Raw genomic sequence first — 22,121 nt, 5'->3', positions numbered from 1 at the left:
AGTGAAACCTCTCTAAAGTGAACCTTCTTCTACTGAGGGATTTGTTCAGTCAAGTCAAGTGTTCGATTAACACAGGTTCAACTGATCCGCATTGAAACTGATATGAATGGGCTTTAGAAGATTTTTGTTTACACAGGTTTCCGGTTTTTGCAGGGTTCGGTTTAGACAGATCTCACTGTACTATGACTTGTTATTTCTAATGCAGCTATACAAATGTCACAGTAGATATCTTACATGGGTTCAGGATCCCGGTTTAGATTTATTCATCTTTTAAACATTAATTTGGGCCTTGACATCACTAACTTAGCTACATTGTATATGTAGATCGCCTGTATCCTATTGTCAAGCATTTGTCATGTTCTTGGATTTTAATCAAACTCCAAAACAATTCTGGATCCGTACAGTTGACGTTCCTCCACGTATTCTGGACTTGCAAAAGTAGTTGTGGCATGGAAGAGACCAATGTTCCGGTATTTTGATTTTAATGTCTAAGAATGGCCCTTGATGTTTGATGTTTTTGGTATATATTTTGAATATATTTAAAACTTTAAAAATATCCATAAACAATCGAAGGATACTCTTAGTCAATTTATCGGAAATGAAATTTGAAAAGGGCGCTGACTGGCTGAAAAACGGGGGTGTTCCAGTGATTTCCAGTTTTTACTATACAATCAAACTTTTAAAGCAAAAGAGGCTTCTTAATAATCCGTGCTTATGGTGCCCTAGACTTTAGAACTAGTATTGAGTCGTCTTATTTTTGTATTGCAGTATATTGCTCTTGATTCATCAAGTAGAAATTGCTCTTCACGGTATGTAAAATTTTGACTCCCTTTTTTAAGCAATGGAAAAGAATTAAACATGTTTAGCCTTTTTATGCAAGATAACAATAGATTCCAATTTAAAGTAGAAAGTCTTAACAAAAAAGTACTTCGTCACAATTGTTTTATAAAAAAAAATTAATAATTGAAAATTCAAATGTAACGACATTTTTATATAACAATTACTTATTACTACACGTGTAATTCGTGAATTATACATTTAAACGACACAAGTTTGAAATAAATGAGATTGTCATATAAAGCCCCATCTCCTTGTTTTTTTTGTTTTTGTTTTTGTTTTGTTTTCTTCAAAAATATGACACAACTAATCATATGAACAAAACACTTACTCAAGATTAAGCATATATATGTACAGACCTAATGTACTAAGGTTATCAAAAGCTCACTGTTTTTGCAAGGGTGGATGAATCCAGGAGGTTCCAAGGTTCGAATACACCTTTCAGTTGTAAAATTTTTATTTCGTGCAAAATTGAGACAAGAAGGAGCCGAAAACCTCTTTTTGAAAGACCCCCCTTTCATCATCTATGGATCAACCCCTAACTTTGCATGTTATTGTTACAAAAATTGATCTATACAGAAACCAATTACATAAGCAAGATTAAACATACCAATTTGGACACACGTTAATGCGTCTTTGATGCGATTTTCTTAGGACACTCTGAGAAATGTCATGAAACCGACTAACGACTGTCATATGATAAGTCGTAAGACGAATCTTAGAATACTTTCGATGGTGTTTAATTTATCATTGAAAAAAAAGTTTAAGATACGTGCAATACACTTACATTTAAAGGTGAACTAAATAATTTGAATCTTAATGCATTTTCGTTAACTGAGATATGACAGAATAATAATAGGGTTTTAACCAAAACCCAAAACCTGTTAACAAAAAAAAAACCGGAGTCAGGCTTAAATAAAAATAAAATACAATATATATTATTTTCTAGAGGTCTCAATAAAGATTTACGACAATCAATTATTTTCAAAACTGCTTTTGGAATTGGCACAACTTGTGGTCAGAATCCTGGGAAAGTTGGCCCAGTACCTCAAGTGAAGTAACAAAATATAATTAACAGGAAACACGGTGTGTGAATTGTCTCATGAATGCGAAACAATTGGAATAATTTTTTTTACCGATGCAGGTCAATGATGTGTGTTTCAATGAACGTGAAAATGCATAATAAACTATTGCTAATGGAATTAACACCGTCGATGGAGATCCTGGTCTTGACGCACTTTCACTATAGTGTTGAAACATCTTCTAAATATGAAGTGACCTAAATTATTCCTACAAAGGAGTAAGCTTAAGAATAGAATCTTCCTTCACAGTCAGAGGATATTCGTACTTCTATAACAGAGACTGTAGAAAAGAGATACTGTACTGCTCCGAATATCTTTTCTCCAATTTGCTTTTTCACATGTCAAAAATTTTGTATTGATATGTACTAGCTCAACAAGGCTAACTCATGTTATCTATCTTTAACGTTTTAAATTTGTATATGGGATACCCTTAATCAGAATTCCTCAGCCTTTCTCGTTACACAGAAGAGTCGCGGAAATGGTCGAGTAGTCCCGATAGGGGATACCCCGAAATTTGATTGAAATTGTAAATGGCATTGGAACATTTAAGCTTATGTGAACAAATCGAAGCAACTAGTATAGAAGAGTAATGTGCTGTTTTTTTTTTGTTTTTTTTTATCAAATTTAAGAAAATATTGACCATCAATTTGATTAATCTTAATACTCTATTCAGCCACAGTACATCATGCGATTTAATAAAGATGTTACATGTACATCGTGTACTAAGTTACAGCCCTAGATTAATACTACGAGGAGGAATCACCCGGCCAGCGAAAGCTATATTTTATATAGCCTAGCTGGCCGAGTGGTCTAGGGCGCTGGACTTAGTGCAGGTGGTGTTGCCATAGATGTCACAGCGGTATGAGTTCGAGTCCCGCGGGGGGAACGACAAAAATTTGCTTCGCAAATTTGACAGTTCTAACATCGTTGGGAATTTTTCAGACCCTTCTATAAGTTTACGTTATCTTCCCTGTATCAATTTGATCCGATGGAGCAGTGTAGAGAATAGAGTCGTCACATTCTGAGACTTTGTATATATATATGTGTGTGTGTGTGTATTGCAGAATATGTGCATTAATGACCTGGTTTATAGATGTTTCATTGTCAAGTCGTGCTTTTTAACATTTACCCTGTCAATGGTTTTCACCTTTTTGCTATAAATAACTCCGAAGTGAGATTTGTGTGTATTAGTTTTTATTCTATACATCAACTGAAACAGTACATAAGTACTTTGATTTATAGTTATATCTCATTATGTGTATCCGATGATAAAAGAAACATGTCGAGTTGTTTAAAGCATATCTGACCTGTATGAATTAATCCGCTATTTTAAAATTAAAATTTTAAAACTATACAATGTTTACAGTTTAAACACCTTTGCTCAGAAGTGAAGGGATTGAACTCAAGTAATAACAGAATAATGGAGGTCCCTTACATACAAACAATAATTTACAAAAGATACATCAGACTGCAATTAAAGTAACTGAAAAAACAATGATAAATAAATGGGAAAAGGCAATTATCATCAACATGAACGATATTAAACTATTACTTAGGAATAAAATAAAGGGGGAATCGGGTCAAAGGTGTAAGGTGCGAAGTATTCATTCTATTTAAAGTGATATTCTAATATTTTTGTTCGTTTGATGAAGTGATGAACACAAGCAAAAGTATTTGTGTTTTCATCAAATGTAATAATTTCGTCACAAGCCAACAGAAATTCTATCGTTACGTTAAAACCGCCTCACTGTAACAGCAGGTAATTTGTATGTTCATTATACATATTGCATTCCATAAACTGGCGAATGCAATCTTCGAATGGATGTCCAAGATAATAGCAAGAAGGGGAATAGACAATACGAAATACGAAATAAATCGGATTTAGGGCACTGCACATGTTTCTGAGTCTGGCTTCCTTTCACTAAAATTGAAATAATCAGTTTTGGAGGAAAGAAAGTTATACGCTGTACTTTTTAAATTAGTAAGAGATCTATTGATGCAGTAACCTTGTAATTCACGCGAATGATTTTTTTTACAAAATAAAAGCAAATATAAATTAAAAAAGTGACAACATAGGCGGATCTAAAAGAGGGGGAAGGGGGTAATTTGCAAAAGTGAAAATAGGGTATTTGTGTTTGTAAATGAGTGCATTAAAATGTGTTTATCAAGGATTTTATTATGCGGCCCCCTCATTAGGTTTTTCTTCTCTGGAACCGACACTGCTGGTATCTGTTTATTTCAAAATAACCATCACTTTAAAACTACATGCCAAACTTTTCTAGATTCTGAAAATTATATTAGACTTGTCGAAAGCCTTATTAATCATTATTAAATATTTATTTTTGTTCTGCTTTCGATGTTTTTACTTTCAGTAGATTATTATCTCTACAAAATTTGTAGATATATAAAAGTAAAAATTTTGTAAGTATTGAGATCCTATGAAGTCTCTATCACTGGTCTCAATCTATTATCGGTCAGTTTACATAACGTCATTTCACTTTCTGGTTTTGAATCATCATACCATTATAATACCATAATAATAAAAGCATTGAATAGTTTATTAACACTTTGTTTTACCAGAATTAGTACAAAACATTATTTGTTTGTATGCAAGTATTGCCGGAAGTTGTACTAACCGCGGGCATCCCATAATACCTTATTATCCCAGCATGCTTTGTCCTGACACCAGTATTGACCAATGCTGACACTAATCCTATTTAACGTAACCCACGCCGTGAAACAGCAGAGAAAATAATACACATCACTCCGACCCTATCGCGAACCTACAACAATGTGAATTAAGTGACAATTGTAAATAAGGCGAATCTTTGTTGTAGTCGGTGTATGATGGTAACTCACTTTATTTTGAATGAGTCTTAAGTAACCATCATGTGGATTATTATTCCTTACTCTAGATTATGAATAATTCAAAATGCTATCGATAGTGATCTGGCGTATTATTTAAATTTTCTTCTTCTATTCGAGCGTTCAAAACAATGTAGATTTAAAACAATTCATTGAAATAATGAAGCTCTGTTTTGACATTTGATGAAAATTTGTGAACTTACGTGGTTTTATCAAGGGTTTTGAGGTACTACAGAAATCCGTGGTTTTGTCAAAATATTTTATTTTGTATTGTTTGTTTGTTTGTCTTGGTTTATTTATTTATTTATTTTTTTATTTTATTTTTTTTTTATTTTGTATTGTTTTTGTTTATTTTTTTGTTTGTGTAGGGGTTATTTGTTCTTGTTGTTTTGCTTTGCTTTGTTTTGCTGTTGTACAGTATTTGCATTTACCAATATATTTTTGTAGGAGGTTTATTTTAGAATTTGTACATATTTCTGGCGTAGATCAATTTATATTTACTCCCAATGATGGATTATCTGTTTTATCAATTCACACTTTATTTCTTTATTAATGTTATTCTCATACCAGAATTCATAGTTTGCGTGAGGTCGAAATAATTCTCTCTTTCGTGTAAAATTGGCCTAATTGATAAAATAAAGAATTTGTTCATTAATCCATTCAAGAACAAAAACATTTCAGGAAACAGGTTCCGGAAGAGCATTAGCGTGCGGAAAAGTTTCCCTGTCCTAGCATGCTTTCCCTGTCATTTGCCGGTAAATTAACCCTAATTCTGAGCGGGTCTGTGTTCTAGCGAAAACTTCTTTCAACGACAACTTCGTTTTTCAGAATTACCCATTAAATAATGACATTGTAATGAAAAGACTAGATTTAACACATGCAATTATTTAATTCACATTTATTAAGTTAATATCTGAATATTGCCTTAAGTTACAACAGTGTTAATTTGATGTGATCTTTCGGTATTTTTCACTCTTTTCAATTTCTTAATTTGACACTACATCATAGAATGTAAAAAGCTTTCGTTAATACCCAACTAATATTGACAATATTCATCATGCGAATGTGGATATGTTTTTAAAGACTTTATCATGAAACAAGTAATACATATGAACTTTTTTTTTCATTTCCACCGAGCAAATTGTCGCACGTGCTTACATCATGAATTTTTTTTTTTTTGTTCGTAAGTCGAAGCATTCAAAAGAGGACATACATTTTTAAACCAGTCGTTAAGATAATTGTGTTATTGTGTGTACTGATTTATATACTTCCTCTACCGTACTGTCGCATTTCCCGGTTTAACCTTTTTCGAGCATCGTGTTTCTTTTTGCGTGTATGTAATATTTAAATACAGACACAGTGAAAAACAAATGTTAGTAGTTATGAATCTACATTTCTAATGAAATGAAGCATTAATGAAAACTGGATAATATTTTTTTTACAGAAATGGTAGTTCCAGAGTATTGAACAGACCTCCCGCAGCGCAATGTAGAAATGGTAAAAATCTTTTGAAAATGCTTATTTAGATATCAGCTTCAAGGATAAGTTTTGTTTCAATAAAGTGGGATAGACCTAAGACTTCATTCATTTGCTGCTTAAGGAGAAAGACCTATGGTAAGGGACGTAACTCTTGAAATCAGTGATATGTTTGTATCATATTCAATTTCACCTAAGCCTTTCAAGCTTTCCTTTGAAATAGAATGAAATCAGCCCATGCTTACATGAGATTGATGTAAAATGGTGAATAAAAACGTTCCAATGATTTGTAAAAGTCGTGTCCCTTACCCTAGGTCTACGTCCTTAAACTTTATTTACCTTGCATATTTTATGATAAAATAAATCAATCCATATAAAATTCAGACACGTCATCGATCGTAGCGGTGATTCATGGTGCAGAAACCCCACAGAACAAATTATGACATGTTTTTAACTTCTTACGCCGTTTTATATGTAACTATAGTACTTTCAATATACAGATCTGCATTTTTAAGAAAATCACATATAAATCAACCAAATCAAGAACGATAACTCTTGCAAATTCCGAATTTCATGCGCAATCTATAAGATTTTTATCTCAGAAGTGCAAGAACCGAATGGCAAACTACATTTAAGGCTGGTTATGCGGTCTGTAATTATTTTCAACTAGATGCAACTGCTACTTAAATGAACAATAATTGTGAAGTAAGTCAAATACAATTAAACTCTTGTTTGTTTTTAAAAGGCGCAAATGTTAATACAATAGAACCTACAAAATCTCTTATTCATCATGTTTTGTTTAATTTGACAAAATCAGGAAATTTCAATTTAGAAGTAGATTTGAATATAGGGATGTAGTATCGTATGAATGACAAAGTATAAAGTATCCCAATTTATTGTACAGTAAATTAAATTATAATGTCCTCTTCTAATATTAAATAACTCAACACATTTATTTTTGAATTCGTTACCTATTGTTAAACTGTCAGCTAAGTTCAAGTTAGCCGTGCTTCCTGCAGTGACGGATGGCTTTATGACAGTGTACAACCAAAACGGAAACGTCTCCGCGCAGTTTAGGTTCGGAATAAATATCAAAAATAATCCCAGGTATTATTTTGATTAGAGCGATAACAGCGTTGTCAAAGACTTGATACATGATTATAACCGTATCTTTTTCAAGTGCTGGGAAGGCACAAAAGGTGTCGTGTTGTTGTAACGTTAGAATCGTTGGATCCTATGGAGGGAAGGACTCGCACCGATGGCTTCGAAGATGAAGGGACACAAATTGCATATGGAAGTTGATAAATCAATTAAAAATAATTCTAATGTTATTCTAAATACGGGAACAGATGATAAATTGAGGATTAAATTTGACATATCTTTTACAAGAGGTTCATGTCTGTACATAAACATTAATAAAGCACTCAGCTGTATTTAAACACGAGGGCCATTGCCTCTTCGCGGGTTCCAGGATTAATTGTCAAATACATTTAAATGAAACTATACTGAGAAAAGGAGTTTTATGCAAATATAATGTTACGCTCTATAAGGTCTATGAATTTTATTTCGCATAGAAAAATATGAAAATAATATCATAACAATCATAGAATCTTATGCATAAGAAATTACAGAATACGCGAGTAATTTATTCATTACCATGATTGACCTCCGTGTAATGTGGGTTATTGTGGAACATATTTTTTGCTTCAGAAATTCTATGAATTAACCTTTCTAGTTTTAAATTTTTAAACATTATCGTTGAAATTGCAAGTCTAAATAGTATTTCCTCGAAAGCTTTATACTACGAAGCGCGTCAGAAAACTGTGTATAATGCGCACAGAAAGATATTTTGCGCTGAATTAATCATAATATGCGGATGAAATAATTATAGCGTATGCATCTCATGATTCATTGTGCACATATCGTATTTTTGTTCGCTTATCATGATTATTTTCTGCGCACAGTATGAACTGAAGTGGTCCGCATAATATAATTTGATATGCGCATAATAACTTTTTGTACTTAAAGAATTATTTTGTTGGTTTTATGTATGTCGCTACAAGTGGTGGTAATACAAAAAAACACAAATGTCCTTCTATGAAACATGGCCTATCATGCAATGCAATTTATATGAAAAATTGTTAGATATTCGTTCTATCTACTCTTAGCATGTTTTTGTCCCATCCTTTCCTACTATTTTTATACGTGGAGTTAATGTGTATTAGTCCTAATTTAATCCAAGAGAAAAACATCAAAGTCACACTCAATATTTCGCTTACAATATTTGCATTAAAATCCATATTAGTTTGAAATATAATCCGAATCAGGTTTCACAAATCTTTAATTGCGAATACCGAAATTTTCACATTTTAACGATAATGTGTTATCTTTCAATCTTCACGTTAATATAGTAGTAATAGAATTCTTTCATATTTGAAAGATATTCGTTTTTCGTTTGGGGCGGAAAGGCTTGTCTTAGGAAGTTAATGAATTCTTCTGGAATTTAAAATAAATTATAGGGCGGGAGTCAGACCGGAATAGAAATGCATGCTAAATGTCTCGGCTAATTGAGAAAGATATCCCCTCCACACAGGTGCGCTGAGGCAGTGTAAATTGTACAGACAAACTTCGCCTACAGTCATCCGCCACTCTTTTATTCCAAGACAAATTATCTTGAAAGACTTCCATTAAATAATGCAACGTCTCTGACAGACAGAACAACAGACACATCACTTAATTGTGGCTTTTACAAATTAACAGGGTACACAATTGACATATAAAGACGACACACAGGGAGGAAGGTTAATAGATATTACAAAGGATAACACTAAAGAATCGTAATCGTCTAACTTGGTCGTATTTGGGGAATAATTTACTCCATAATTGCCACCAGAAAATTTGAACTGGCTTAAAACTGACTGATGTCATCTTCAGGAGATGTTAAGATACATCTTTTGAGACAGATATGGCTATTTATAGCTCATGACACATCAGGGGTTCGCACAATGACATGCAGGTCTTTCCTTTGTGGCAAAGACCAGCCCTAATCTTAAACAAACTTGTCCGGATTTAATGCACCTAAATTTTGTACATTTTATAATATACAAAACGTTTTGAAAACTGTGGTTTTGAACATTAAAGCCTGGTTCATATGATAGTTCAAACTTTACTCTGACCTTGCAACCCTGAGACGTCTTGATTATGTGCTCCTAGTGTGATTGGGTGTGCGACCGGAAGGAAGATTGCAGATATTTAGCTCGTCGGTCCTTATCACTACTTTTGTAACTATGAAAGTGCATAAGCGACATTTGTTCGTTTGATATATTTACATTGAGGTTTCATTTACTAGCATCGCATTTTAGGTGAAGAACGGGATAGGTTTCAAACATTCAAAAGTTTATAAAATGCCGATACACAATCATTGTTACCATGGCGTTCTGATCATAATCGTCCGTGTTATCTTTGATACCTGAACCACAAGCCCTTGTGTCCCAGCATTTTATATTTTTTTTATTAAAAAATATTATTAAATCATTTTGTTTCCATGTTTGATTTATTATGGTGTTCTCAGACATGTCCGCTTCTATTTAATGCTGTCTACCCTATACCCAGTTTTTCGTCTATCTCCTTCTCTAACAAAGCTAGAAACTATATAAATTCTAAAAATAGAACATTTTAGCCCATCGGTAACTCCGCATCGTTTTTCTCTTAGAACTCATTTCCCGGTCGGTATCGACGAATCGTTCGTTTCTTGTAATTGCCTCCTTGCACAATTCTTATTTCCGGCACGTATTTGTCTCCAGAATAAAAACTTTTAAAATTCCAATGAATAGAAAATGTTTCCGTGCCCGCAAGCTTCTTTGAATTTACAGGGGGAGTAACATAGACTGACTCCCGAGGCGTTCCGAAATAACTAGATTGAACGAAAAGGCATAAGAAGTTCGGATAATGACTAAGCACAGACAGGTTGGTAATACGTGAAACTGTAAGCTGTCTTAGTTTTTTAACCAGTAAATGGACGAAAATCAATTATATGTATGCATATGATTTAATTCTAAAAGGTCACAATATTTGCTTATCTGAACAAGCAGGTACTGGGAAGTTCTTTGTAATTTATAAAGCAGTCTCGTCTGAATATAGCTGAAATATTGCTGCTCGGACGTTAAACCCCAACAAACAAACAAACAAATAAAGCAGTCCAATCGTTAAGAAAAAAGGGGAAATGTGGCACTGATTCAATCATATTTTTTGCGATAAATTTTTTTTTTAAATCTGGTCCCAAGGGCTTGTGACCTGAACGTCTTGCTGCAGAAAATTACAATTAACTTAAGTTTCTAACACAACATCTGTCAAAGTTGACTAACTATGCTGAAGCAAAGGTCATGCCAACTAAAGAAACCAACTGCATTCAGTTCTTTTGTTGAGCAGTCCTTGCAATAAACGGAACAATTTACATTTGAAATATTACAAGTGGTCGATATGACCTGAAGCAATACCGTGACCAGTGATACTTCGGCGAAGCTTAAATATTTGTTTATTTGCTTATAATGTAAGATTCGAGTTGCATATCATTTATTATAGCTACAGAACTCAATAGCATATACATTAAAGCTAATTATCTTTACTATTCAATATTATGCATATATAGAAAATCTAGACAACAGTTCATTTTTCGTCTCCATCCCACTTCTAATTTTTTTTATCTCCATCGGTCTTGTTATTTTCGTCTCCATCCCAATTCTAGTTTTTTATCTCCATCGGTCTTGTTATTTTTCGTCTTCATCCCACTTCTAATTTTTATCATCATCGGTCTTCTTATTTTTCGTCTCCATCCCACTTCAAATTTTTTATCTCCATTGGTCTTGTTATTTTTATGATAGTGTTCATGCATATCCCTTTTTATTAGTCATTTGCATCGCTCTTCTTTTTTTAATTACCTTCGCCCTGGCTATTTTACATGTCTGCCCATCTTGTCATTTTTTATCTCACCTCTTGATGTATATTATTCTCGCTAACATTCATATGTTTTTGTTTTTTTTTATTTTCATACTCTTATTAGTTTTCATCTCCATTCCTCTCGTCAAGATTTTATTTTCATCGTTCTTCTTATTTTTTTCATATATACATGTAACCGTTTGATTATTTTTCATCTCAACTCCAAATCGCCCCCCACCTTAGCTGTTTTTATTTCTTCTTTATCTTCATCGTACTTCATCAGTATTTTTTTCATATCATCTTTTTTTTATTTTTCATCTAATTTCATCGTTCTTAAATTTCAAGTTTTCAACTTCATCGTTCTTTTTGTTTTACCTTTCATCCCTCTTGCTATAATGTTTCATCTCATTACATCTTTCGGGTTATTTTTAAAGGCCATCTACATCTTTCTTTTATATTCCATTGTCATCACTCTTGCTATTTTCATCTCATTGCTCTTATTTCATTTTTCATCATATCTAATTTGTTGCTTTTCAATACCACCCCTCTCATAATTTTTTTTTCATTTTCGTTGCTCTTGTTATTTTTCATCTACCTTTCATCTCCGTCTTACTCGTACAAAGCGGCCTGTCTAAAGTTTAGTGCCTGAAAGGTGATGTCACGTGAAAATTAAAAAAAACCTTAGCACTTTGTTATCACATAGTATACTTGATAGTTTTCCCGTTATCTTTTACGCCCGTGTTGTTTCTTCCAAGTGTTGTTAGTTAGCATGGTCACGTGATGGGACGCGCAGTTAATATTTAGTATTGTAAGTGATTACTAAGGCTTAGAAAATGAGATCAGATGTTTTCAAACAGTACCTCCTTAGAGGTTCGAAGTCCTCTGACGAAACAATTTCATATGTTTTAATTATTTTTTCGAAAAAGATATCAAAGAACTTATAAAGAAGATAAACCCTCAAACACCTGTGTTTTTAGAGTTCCCTACATTTAATCCACTTGAACCCTGATCATTTTTGCAACACCATGAGTTACCCGGGATACTGAGGGGGCTCAGGAGATCGCACAGGTGCTCAACTGATATCAATCTTATCTTAATTATATATTTTACCTGAGTTTGCCTCAGGTAGATATCTTAAGTGCCATAGGGTGCAAACTATTTTGACATTTAGATGATAATAAATCGCACACAAGTAGCCATTTGTCATTCGAAAGTGGGCTGTAATGCTATGTAATATCATCTATACAAATTGGTGTATGTTTTCCCGTTTTGATAATGCGCGAATTCCATTACCTTGCCTCATCGAAAAACAACCTTTCCGTTCACGTGAATGGTACTTATATGACAATTACCGACAAATTTTCGATAATATTTTCTCGTTCATGTGTGTCATCTTTTCCATTGTCCAAATTTGAGAAATCTTTTATAAATATTCAAATTAAGCAAACTAAGCCGATTTCATTTTGTTGAAATTTTTCTCTTTAACAAAACAGATATTATGTTACGAGCTAAGTAACAGGAAAGATAAATTGCAAAAGATTAATTTCATTGTGAGTTAAACGTCCTGAAATCGATCATGTAAATAAATTCAAATTCCTTTACATCAATGAAAGTCGTTTCCACAATTTTACTCCGGGTTTTGTCTGACCCTATTCCAACCTACGTTATAGTCTCTTTTTTTATTTCCTCAAGACATATCCGCGCCATATATTTGTACTTTTCATTTGGTTTGACAGTAAACAGTCTGATTTAAACCACCTTCACATTTAGACAAAGTAGAGGGGCTGATTAAAAAATCAGGAAACTTAAGAGGGGTGGGTTCATATTTAGAAATATAAAAAGGGGTTCTAGGCTATCATTTGCTAATTCTTGCCCAAATTGTGCACAAATGTAACAACATTTAACCTTTGCATTCGTCACGAGGTATCAACCTTTATCTTGCGAAGGCACAATATTATCTACTTCATTTTAGCGTGTTCCAAACGTGTAGTAGTTTTGTTTACAAATTGCTTTGAATGGAGAGTTGATTATGTCCCCTTAGAGCGCTAAATAATTTAACCTCATTATAATCCTCCAGCTCCACGGGAGTCCACACGGTCTATTATGCTTCAACAATATAGGGCTGGTCAAAAACTTTAAAATGGTGTTATGTAATGAAAATTTGAAAGGGTCTAAAGCATACTTGCTATTATTGGCAGACCAATTATAACCACGGAAAGTCGAAAAACAGTTCATTTAAGGAACATTCCCATAACAATACAAAGAAAGGATTAAAAGATTTTCGTTGGGTTTCTATTTTGTCCGTATAAAGATATCCCAGCGGGGATACAGATTCTGAATAAACTAAACAATTTTGCCAAAGTTTTAAGGTTTTTGTACATCTCATCAGGGGTCTCTATGAGATTGATAGTTTGTAACACTATAGGAAAATCTATCTAAACACAGTTTTATATGGTTTAATTGTATTTAATATTTGATAAAAAAAAATTATCTGTTTAATTTCAAGATGAATTTGTCGTCTTTGAAATGAATTTGGATTGATTTGACATGCTTTAGAGACTTACCGCATGTCAAGACTTTAATAACACTTCAGTGTGATATGCATTAATTGTTAATTCATATCTTCGCATGATTTTGTAACAGGTGCTTATAAGTAGTGGAAATGATTAAAAGTATGGCCATCGGAGTATATAAAATTCAATATAAAATCCAGATACATTAATGCTTTTGCAATACGAAAAAATATGCAATAGCAACAGACAGTCTTCTAAAAAATCTCAATGCTCTTATGATAAGTAGTTGATCGCATACGCAATGGGATATTAACTGCATGGACATATACTTACTTCAACGGAGATCTAAGAATCATGGGTGGATCCAGAGAATTTGAAAAGAGGGTTGCAATAAAAAGGCGTTCCAGGCTTTTATTTGCTCATTTTTTTTGGCAAAATTGCACAAAATTAACAACGTTCTCCTACGAAAGGGGGCTCAAACCCTGCACCCCCCTTTTCATTATGAATGATATACAATTACTTATTTCACTGAAATAACGGAATCATTCCAGAATCAAATTTGCTTATTTTGATCTATGAAGTTTAGATACAAACAATTTTTACCAGAAACTACAGTGATTGCAACAATTGTGTAAGTATGTGCATTACACACTTGATTTGAAAATCGATTTTAATCCGTTACCTTTTATAAACGAGTAAATCAGGGTAGACAACTCAAACTGAACAGAAAATATACAGTCTGCCTTTGTTAGAAAATAATATGCGCTTTACAATTATTTTTTCATGAGTTCAAAACCAAGACTCATTTATCTTATTGACCCAACAATAAGAAGTTAGATTTAAGGTTTATAAAATGGTGAATAATGGATAATACAGATCCTCCCACAATTTAATCATTTTAATAGCGTTTTGTTCCACTGCTAGACTGGGGTTAGTTGAAGAATGTCTCTGCATGACACATGAGGTATTGTTCACTGATATACCATTTTACCAATTTTTAAAAAAGTAGACATAGTAAAATTATTATAATGTTAGTTTCGTATAATTGTTCAATGAGTAGCTTTGTTGACAGAACGTCTAAAAAATTAGATAGGAGGGTCCGTAAAATATGTCTATTTAGTTTTAGTGACTGATGTATTTAAAAGTGGTAAAAAAGATACAAAAGGGTTATTTGGAATAGAACTCAAAGTCTAACTTTAGCGGAAACTTGTTAGCTATGTCAATATACCATTCAGCTTCTCAAATCTATCACAATGGGACTAAGATTCGTTTAAGAGTATAAAACATGTGAAAATAAAAGGAAGACAAAACCGCTTTGTTGCACTTGTGTTTTGAATAATGTTGAATAATTCTAAGTCAACACTTTCTTAACAAAACGGCAGATAATTGAAGCAACTTTCCTATCGATTAAAATATTATCTATTATGCTTGATTTCTAACTGATGTAGCAAACTATAAAACAGTTTGAATTCTACCCTGCATATTCTCTTAAATATTTTAAAAGTTCATCAATTTAAAATATTTTAGCCGCTCAAGCACTTTTCTGTCACTCATTGGGTCAATGACTCTGAGTTTTTATATCTCAGAGGCTATTTCTTAGTCCCTTTTCACACTGACCCCTTGCACTGCCATATAGTCGTATATCACAATCCATGATTTTACGTTGGTTAAATATTCAATTAGCTATGAGGAAAGTCTAAGCAAGACCTTAGTAGCATCGTTTGTTCATTTCACACAAAATATTTAGTTTCTCAAAACATAAAGGTTGATGAATGACATTTTAATGTCGAAATATACACGGTTCAAGTAAGTGGCGAACCCTTTTGTTAAAAAATTTTGTTAATTTTGTGCAAAATGTGCGCAATAGGAGCAAATAATAGCCTCTTTCAAAATATCTGGATCTGCTGCTGCATGTCTACTTATGTAGGTCTTGAAAGAGTCGCCTGGTATATAGCGTATTTAATGATTAGACACCCATGTATTTATATTATTACAAATGATTTATCCTTAAAACTGATTTACATTATCATGTTAGGTTTAATCCATTATTCACGGTAGAGATAGGATTTATCTGTTTTTTTGTTTTTGTTTTTTTTAAAAAAGAGACAACTGTACGGTTAAAATAAAGTGTATCAAAATATACCAGATTCAGTGTTCTCGGGTGTCTTTTCGTATTTGAAACAACTAAATCGATGCCCAGAAGTCTCTAAAGGTATCCACCAGACCTTGAATGTTTACCGAAATTTGCATGATAAAAAAACTTAAACACAAAGGCTTTATCCCTTTTATTGCACAGTGTAGAACTACTCTTTGCCTGATATGGCTGCCTATTGCAATTTGACTGGTCATGAGTGTCTTCTTATGAATTTTGTTCGGGTCTTGGTATTTTCGCACTGTCCAGGAGTATTTGGTAAGTACATCTGGATAGTTTGGTGTTAAGATGAAATATCATGAAATGTGAAGTTGGTTCTGGTTTACATTATTTTCGATTTCCTTTTAGGTGTTTGGTTATTGTGAAGAAGTGTCCATTTTTTTGTTTTTTTTTTTGTTTTTTTTTGTTTTTTTTGTTTTTTTTTTTTTTTGTTTTTTTTTTTTTTTGGCTGGTCCTTTTATAGACATCAGATGGACGACTGATGTTTAAAATGTTATTACTCCATCTTGATGCATTTTACCTACTTTTAAGTTCTAATAACTTTTTCGAGTGGAGTTGGTGTCAAATAAACAAGTTACTGGAAATGTGTAAATTTAGCATAAGTGACGATTATTTGATTCGAATGAGAGTATAAAACTTTGTCCTTTGTAACAATACTATTTTTCTGGTTAGCAGGTCAGTCAATTCCTTTTTCAGAAAATTAATGGAAAAAAGAATATTGGTTACAAACTTTGCCTTACCAACTGCTGCATATAGGTCAATAATTTGTTCCCCAAAAATGACGTGCTGAGTATTTATTTTAATAAAAAAAACCCTCTTCGGAATCAAATTATCGTCCCAGAAGCTTTCTAGCGTGACATATTTATCTTGATCATTAACTTCGAAAAATTATGTATCAGTTTATTGTTTTTCATAATTCAATATTGCACAAAAATGAGGTATTTTAACCGTCTTAATGTCTGAAACATTTCAAATTGTATATACAACAAACCGTGCTCATCAAGCACTACCATCTCTTAAACATTTAAAATTATAGAGATTCAACAAAACTGACTCATAAATATCACATAACAAAATAATCAAAAACAGAATTTCAATAACATGTCATGTCGAAGACACTATGCACTATTTCAAATCAGATCATTACGGAAGATATCACGAAAACTGCACGAGCGGTTGTGAGTGCATGGCAAGACTGCCAAAATTGTTCATTGACAAATTGTCACTGTTCGGTGAAACTGTTGAGTTCTGACACACATACCATTCGTTCAGCTGCGAGAAACTGGACTGTGGAAGTGTCGGAGTTGGATGTACTGGGAGTGATGGACTAGTTGCAGACGATGATGAAAGTTCGTGAATCTGACTATCAGAATCACTACTGCATGGCGAAGAGATCGGTTGAGTTGACTTCAAAGGATTCGGGCTGTGGCTTGAGTCACTGAGTTCACTGTTTTCGTCTGTGGTGGAGAAATCGTTGTCTGGTAGTGGTGAAATGTTACCGTGAGTTTTCATGTGTTTCCTAAGTGAGCTTGGGTGAGTGTAGGTTTTTTCGCAACCACGGATACGGCAGATGTATGGTTTGTCGCTGGTGTGAACGTGTGAATGTTTCTTTCTGTCAGAACTATTTGCAAATCGACGATCACAGCCGGGGAATTCGCATGGAAATGGTTTTTCACCTGAAATAAAAAAGAAGATATTCATCTGAAGGATAACACACAAAAAGACAGTAAAACGTTATGTTATGATTTAATTCTAGGCCGAATATTTTTGTGTACCATCCCAGCATACGACTTTTAAAGTGTACGAAAATTAGACAAGTTTAACAAGCGTAACATGCTTTACGTAATTTTCATTGATTATTTCAATTTTTCTCTATCTTTTTTCTAGAGAATGTTCTACTTATTAAAACTCGAATAAAAAAAATTAAAATTCATGAAACACAAGTCAGACACCCTTCTTCAACTTTACAAAGGTGTGAATTTCCGTGGATGAAATTCCATATCGAGTGTGAATGAAATTACTTGAATGTGATTCAGATTTTTCTTGCTTAAATTTCTCATGTGTTATTCGCATAAAATTTTCTTTTGAAGAGTTCTCGTGTGTCTTTAAAATCAGAAGGCAGTTATAAATGTCCACGAGAACATTTCCCATACATAATACTGTAGAAATTTTAACCAAATGACTTTTGCAACTTGTTGGTTCGGTTAAGCATTGCTGTTTAAGTAATTAAGATATTCAGTTCTCATAATCTGTGACTTTTACTACCAGAAAAATACATAAATTGTTCAAACAGCGTGAGAAAATATCGACAAATATTATAACATATGATAACTAAAATAATATCGCCGCTAATACTTTAAAAAAAATTATTTATTCAATATTTATTCTTTATATTTCATTTCCCCACCTTTAACATTTAAAATCAGTTTTAAAAATAGTTTTAAAAATGCTAAATACTAAGTCACTTAATATATTTATAAATTTAGTTAAAAATAGTTAAATATTTTCATGCTTTTTATTTGAATATTAGACAATAAATGAAAAATCATGGACTTTTATCTTAATGTACAGATAAATAATGTAGTAAATATTTTAACTATGATGCATGACGTGGAATTTCGTTAAAAAAACGTACCTGTGTGTGTTCTTTTATGGATTTTCAGGTTTTCAGATCTGGCGAAAACTTTTCCACATCCGGGAAATGGGCAGGGGAACGGCTTCTCTCCTGTGTGGACTCTGATGTGGTTGACTAACTTGTATTTTGCCTTGAACGGCTTCCCCTCTCTGGCACACTCTTGCCAATAACAGGAATGGTCAGCTTGTTCAGGTCCTCCGACATGGTCCACAGTTATGTGTGTAACGATCTCATGCATTGTATTGAACACTTTGTTGCAGGGTTTCTTTGGTTCTTGCTGATCCTTGTCAACCCATAGGCACGTATGTTCCTGCTTAATCTGGGGTCTCATGTAGCGGAAGAATGCACCTGGCTGCGATGAGAGATTCATAGCATTCATAGAGTTCATATGTCCCATTCCAAAATTATGCGAGTGTCCGAAGTGTTCGGGTCTACCAAACTGGTTGAACTGATCAGCTCTGGGGTAAAACTCTGGTGTAAACCTCATCTGTTCATTGAAATGGCCGGAATGCATTTGCGGATCATGATAGTTTGGAAACAACACACGGTTTGTTCCATCTGCATGCGAAAAGCTACCAGTAGAAGGGAAAATACTTGAAGCACTAGTGTCTGTAAAGCCCATATCGGGTCGGCGGAAAAACAAATCCCTGGAGTTGTAATTGCTGGCATGATGAGGTAGACTATATCCTGTGGTAGATGAACTGTATGGTGGGCTGGACTGGCTATGTATGTTTGTTTCGGTCATCGGATTTGGTGGGCTCAACTTAAGGGCACCAGGCGGTAGATGCGGGTTGTGAGATGTGTCCACGTACGGAGCAAGCATATTGTTGGTCGTAGGGAAAATCATACGGCGTTGAAAATCCTATCTGTTTCAGTAATCTCAGCAGTGGTAGTTGTTGTTGACTAATAAAGTCCGCAAAAGTTTATGTTTCACTTCTTCTCTCACAGTGGAGTTCCAGAAAAGCAGCTGCGCTACGTTGCTCTCCGAGAAGTTTTGAAGATAAAAACACAGTCAGATCTCAACGGCAGTCCCAGAAATCTTAATTGTCAAAAATAACAGTTAAATATTATAACTCCAATGATCATTTCAATTTCAGTCATATGATGATAGTTTCATGTGGATAACAGTGGTATTTATTGATTCTTTTCTAGATTAAGTTGTAAAAGAGGCGTGGCTTAACAAAAAGATCATTTGATTGGACCGCTTGAAAATCGCCTTCATTAATTCGTACTCCGCCCATTTTTTGACACGTTATGAAAGATTTTTAATAACATCTGTTTTTGATTTTTGACATTTAAAGGAATTTCATTAGGAATCGTTTACAAGAAGGTTTTTATGAAAAAAAAGAAAATGATAATTTTGAAAATAAATATCAAATTGATATAGTTTTTTGGATAATCAATTTTATAATTATGAATTACGAAGGTAGGGAAACAATACACATTCTGTTTATATTTTTTTATTTCGTCAATTTTTATTACAGATTTTTCTAAAAGAAAGAAAGATAGATAAACAAATATTTCGGCTTTGTAACAACGGAATATAACATTTTTTTTTTAAATAAACAATAATTTTTTTAGTGATTGAACTTTTTGTTTTATGTACATGTATGTATATTTAAAAAGGATTTTTATACATTTTATACATCTTTTTTTTAAGTTTTGTATTGTTTTGGGGATATTACAGCATTAAAAACTGATTTTAAATATTAAATTAGTACTTCGTAATTTATTTTGAAGATGGAATTAAGTATCCGTATATATTTCTGTAACCTATTTATCGAATTGTGGAGATGTGTTGTGAGTGTTGAAAATATTTTTAGAAAATAAAGAAAACAAAATTTGTAATTAATTTTACATTCTGGATCGTTCTCTATGAAAAAGAAGAATTATTTGATAAAATACAACATCAATTAACATTATTACATGTACATATGCAGAGGACGCTTACCCTACCGGTGCACCTGGTCCATGCTCCCAGTTTTTAGTGGAGTCGGAGTTGCTCATTTACTTTTGTTACTTTGTATGTATGATTTTAGTTACTTTATGCTCTTTGTTGTGTATGTCTGTTTTCTATGTCGGATCTTTGTCCCTGGATTACATTCTTTTGATTACCGCTATAACCTTGGTTCCCTTGATTACTCTTTTTAACATCTTCGGTCTGCCAAATAGGCTTTACTGTTCGCTATGGTACCATCAGAAAAGGTCGAATATAATCAAGGGTAATAACAAAATTTCCGAACTGATACAGGTGAACACCAGGCAATGATAAAAAAGAAAAGTTAAAAGAAGGAAAGTTCATATAAAAACATTGGCAATATAAAAAAAACGGATAGAAATACCTCACATACTATCATATTTTTTTAAGTTGTCTCTTGATGTGAATTCTGCTATATGGAATGATATGAATATGCTAGGTCTAACTTCAATGTTACAAATATTTTTGTTTGAATTTAATATCAAAAGACGACATCTATATACAGATATAGACTTCACAAGTTCACAATCTTATTATCTTATTATTTGCAAAAATGCACGTAAACATTTCTTTTAATTGTACTATGCATATAAGGGTTACGAATTAGGAAAGTTTTCGTTGTCCGTAAAACATCGTTTATACATATTTTTTTTATTTTGTCCTGACAGACAATGAATCTTAAGAGAACTTGTCTAGTAATGAACTCATATGGAAAAATGCTTACTCCCAGTGTACAGATTATTTCCGCACTGAAGCACTGTCTGGTCATTATGGCAGTTTCCATATAAAATTGATAAGTTCATGTATACCTATTTTCTCTTTGCGATTCTGTCTCGTACAATTTTTCTTTTCTCAGTTTATCTAACCAGCATCATGTTTCTAACAAATGAGTTACACAAGCCTTCTGTCAGACGAACTAGAAACAACTCAGTGTTATGATAATTATCACTATTGCAACCACATCAACGACTGTCACAACAAATAAAAAAACCAGCCTATTCTTAATCATAGGCGGGTCAAAGGGGGACAACAACTTGGTTGGTTATTTAGGGTAAAATTTGAAATCATTTGAGCGGTCCCGCTTAGGGCAGAGGGTGCCCCTTTTTTATTTTTTGGAGCCGCCAATGTTTTAATTTATTATTAGCATATAGATAATGGCATCTTTCACAGTTTGTTTTCGTTCTTTTTTTTTAGCATTTCAAAAAGCGAAATGCCTTAACTTCAGATAAAAATTCAAAAACTTAGAATAATAGTACCATCCCAAAAAGCGAAATGAAATAATTGCGGCCATTAAGTTTTAAAAAGTCTAAACGTATTTCAGAAGAAATTATTTGTTTTTACTATTGATATATATAAAATCTAAAATAGCACTGAAATATTGATTTCATCTATAGATTATAAAATGATACATCTTTTTTCAAGGTATGTTGTTAATTTCTAATATCCATGTCAAGTATGTTTAACTAACGATTTACCGGAAGTGATATGTAGGGTGTGAGTCGTAGTTACTAAAACTATAGCGCTAATCAGTGTCAGTCAAGGACTAGCTAGCATGTTCGTGTGCCAAAACCCTATCCTTTCTAAATATTATTTTGATCATAATCAGATTTTTATGACAATAATCATCAACAAATATTAACTTTGCATT

General features: G+C 33.0%; 1 protein-coding gene across 1 annotated transcript; it reads right to left on the bottom strand.

The window, feature by feature from the left end:
* Nucleotides 1-16,746: 16,746 nt before the first annotated feature.
* Nucleotides 16,747-19,610, bottom strand: LOC148626065 (zinc finger protein ZIC 1-like). Its single transcript, XM_088569685.1, has 2 exons — nucleotides 18,496-19,610; nucleotides 16,747-17,536 (listed from the first exon to the last, which is right to left on the bottom strand). The coding sequence occupies exons 1-2, from the start codon at nucleotides 19,340-19,342 to the stop codon at nucleotides 17,016-17,018; spliced, it is 1,368 nt and encodes a 455-aa protein (XP_088425811.1). The 5' UTR covers nucleotides 19,343-19,610; the 3' UTR covers nucleotides 16,747-17,015.
* Nucleotides 19,611-22,121: the final 2,511 nt, after the last annotated feature.

The sequence above is a fragment of the Perna viridis genome, chromosome 2, assembly GCF_037379345.1.
Source record: "Perna viridis isolate PV_CMFRI_1.1 ecotype Kerala chromosome 2, ASM3737934v1, whole genome shotgun sequence".
Taxonomy (NCBI): Eukaryota; Metazoa; Mollusca; class Bivalvia; order Mytilida; family Mytilidae; genus Perna; species Perna viridis.
Note: the sequence above shows the minus strand (reverse complement) of the source record. Positions and strands in the feature narration are given on the sequence as shown.

Bases quoted from the DNA above. Each gene is read 5' to 3' on its own strand.
- LOC148626065 (XM_088569685.1), bottom strand. From the start codon at position 19,342: ATGATTTTCCCTACGACCAACAATATGCTTGCTCCGTACGTGGACACA. The intron at 17,537-18,495 runs GTACGTTTTTTT...TTTTTATTTCAG, and splicing joins CCATAAAAGAACACACACAG to GTGAAAAACCATTTCCATGC.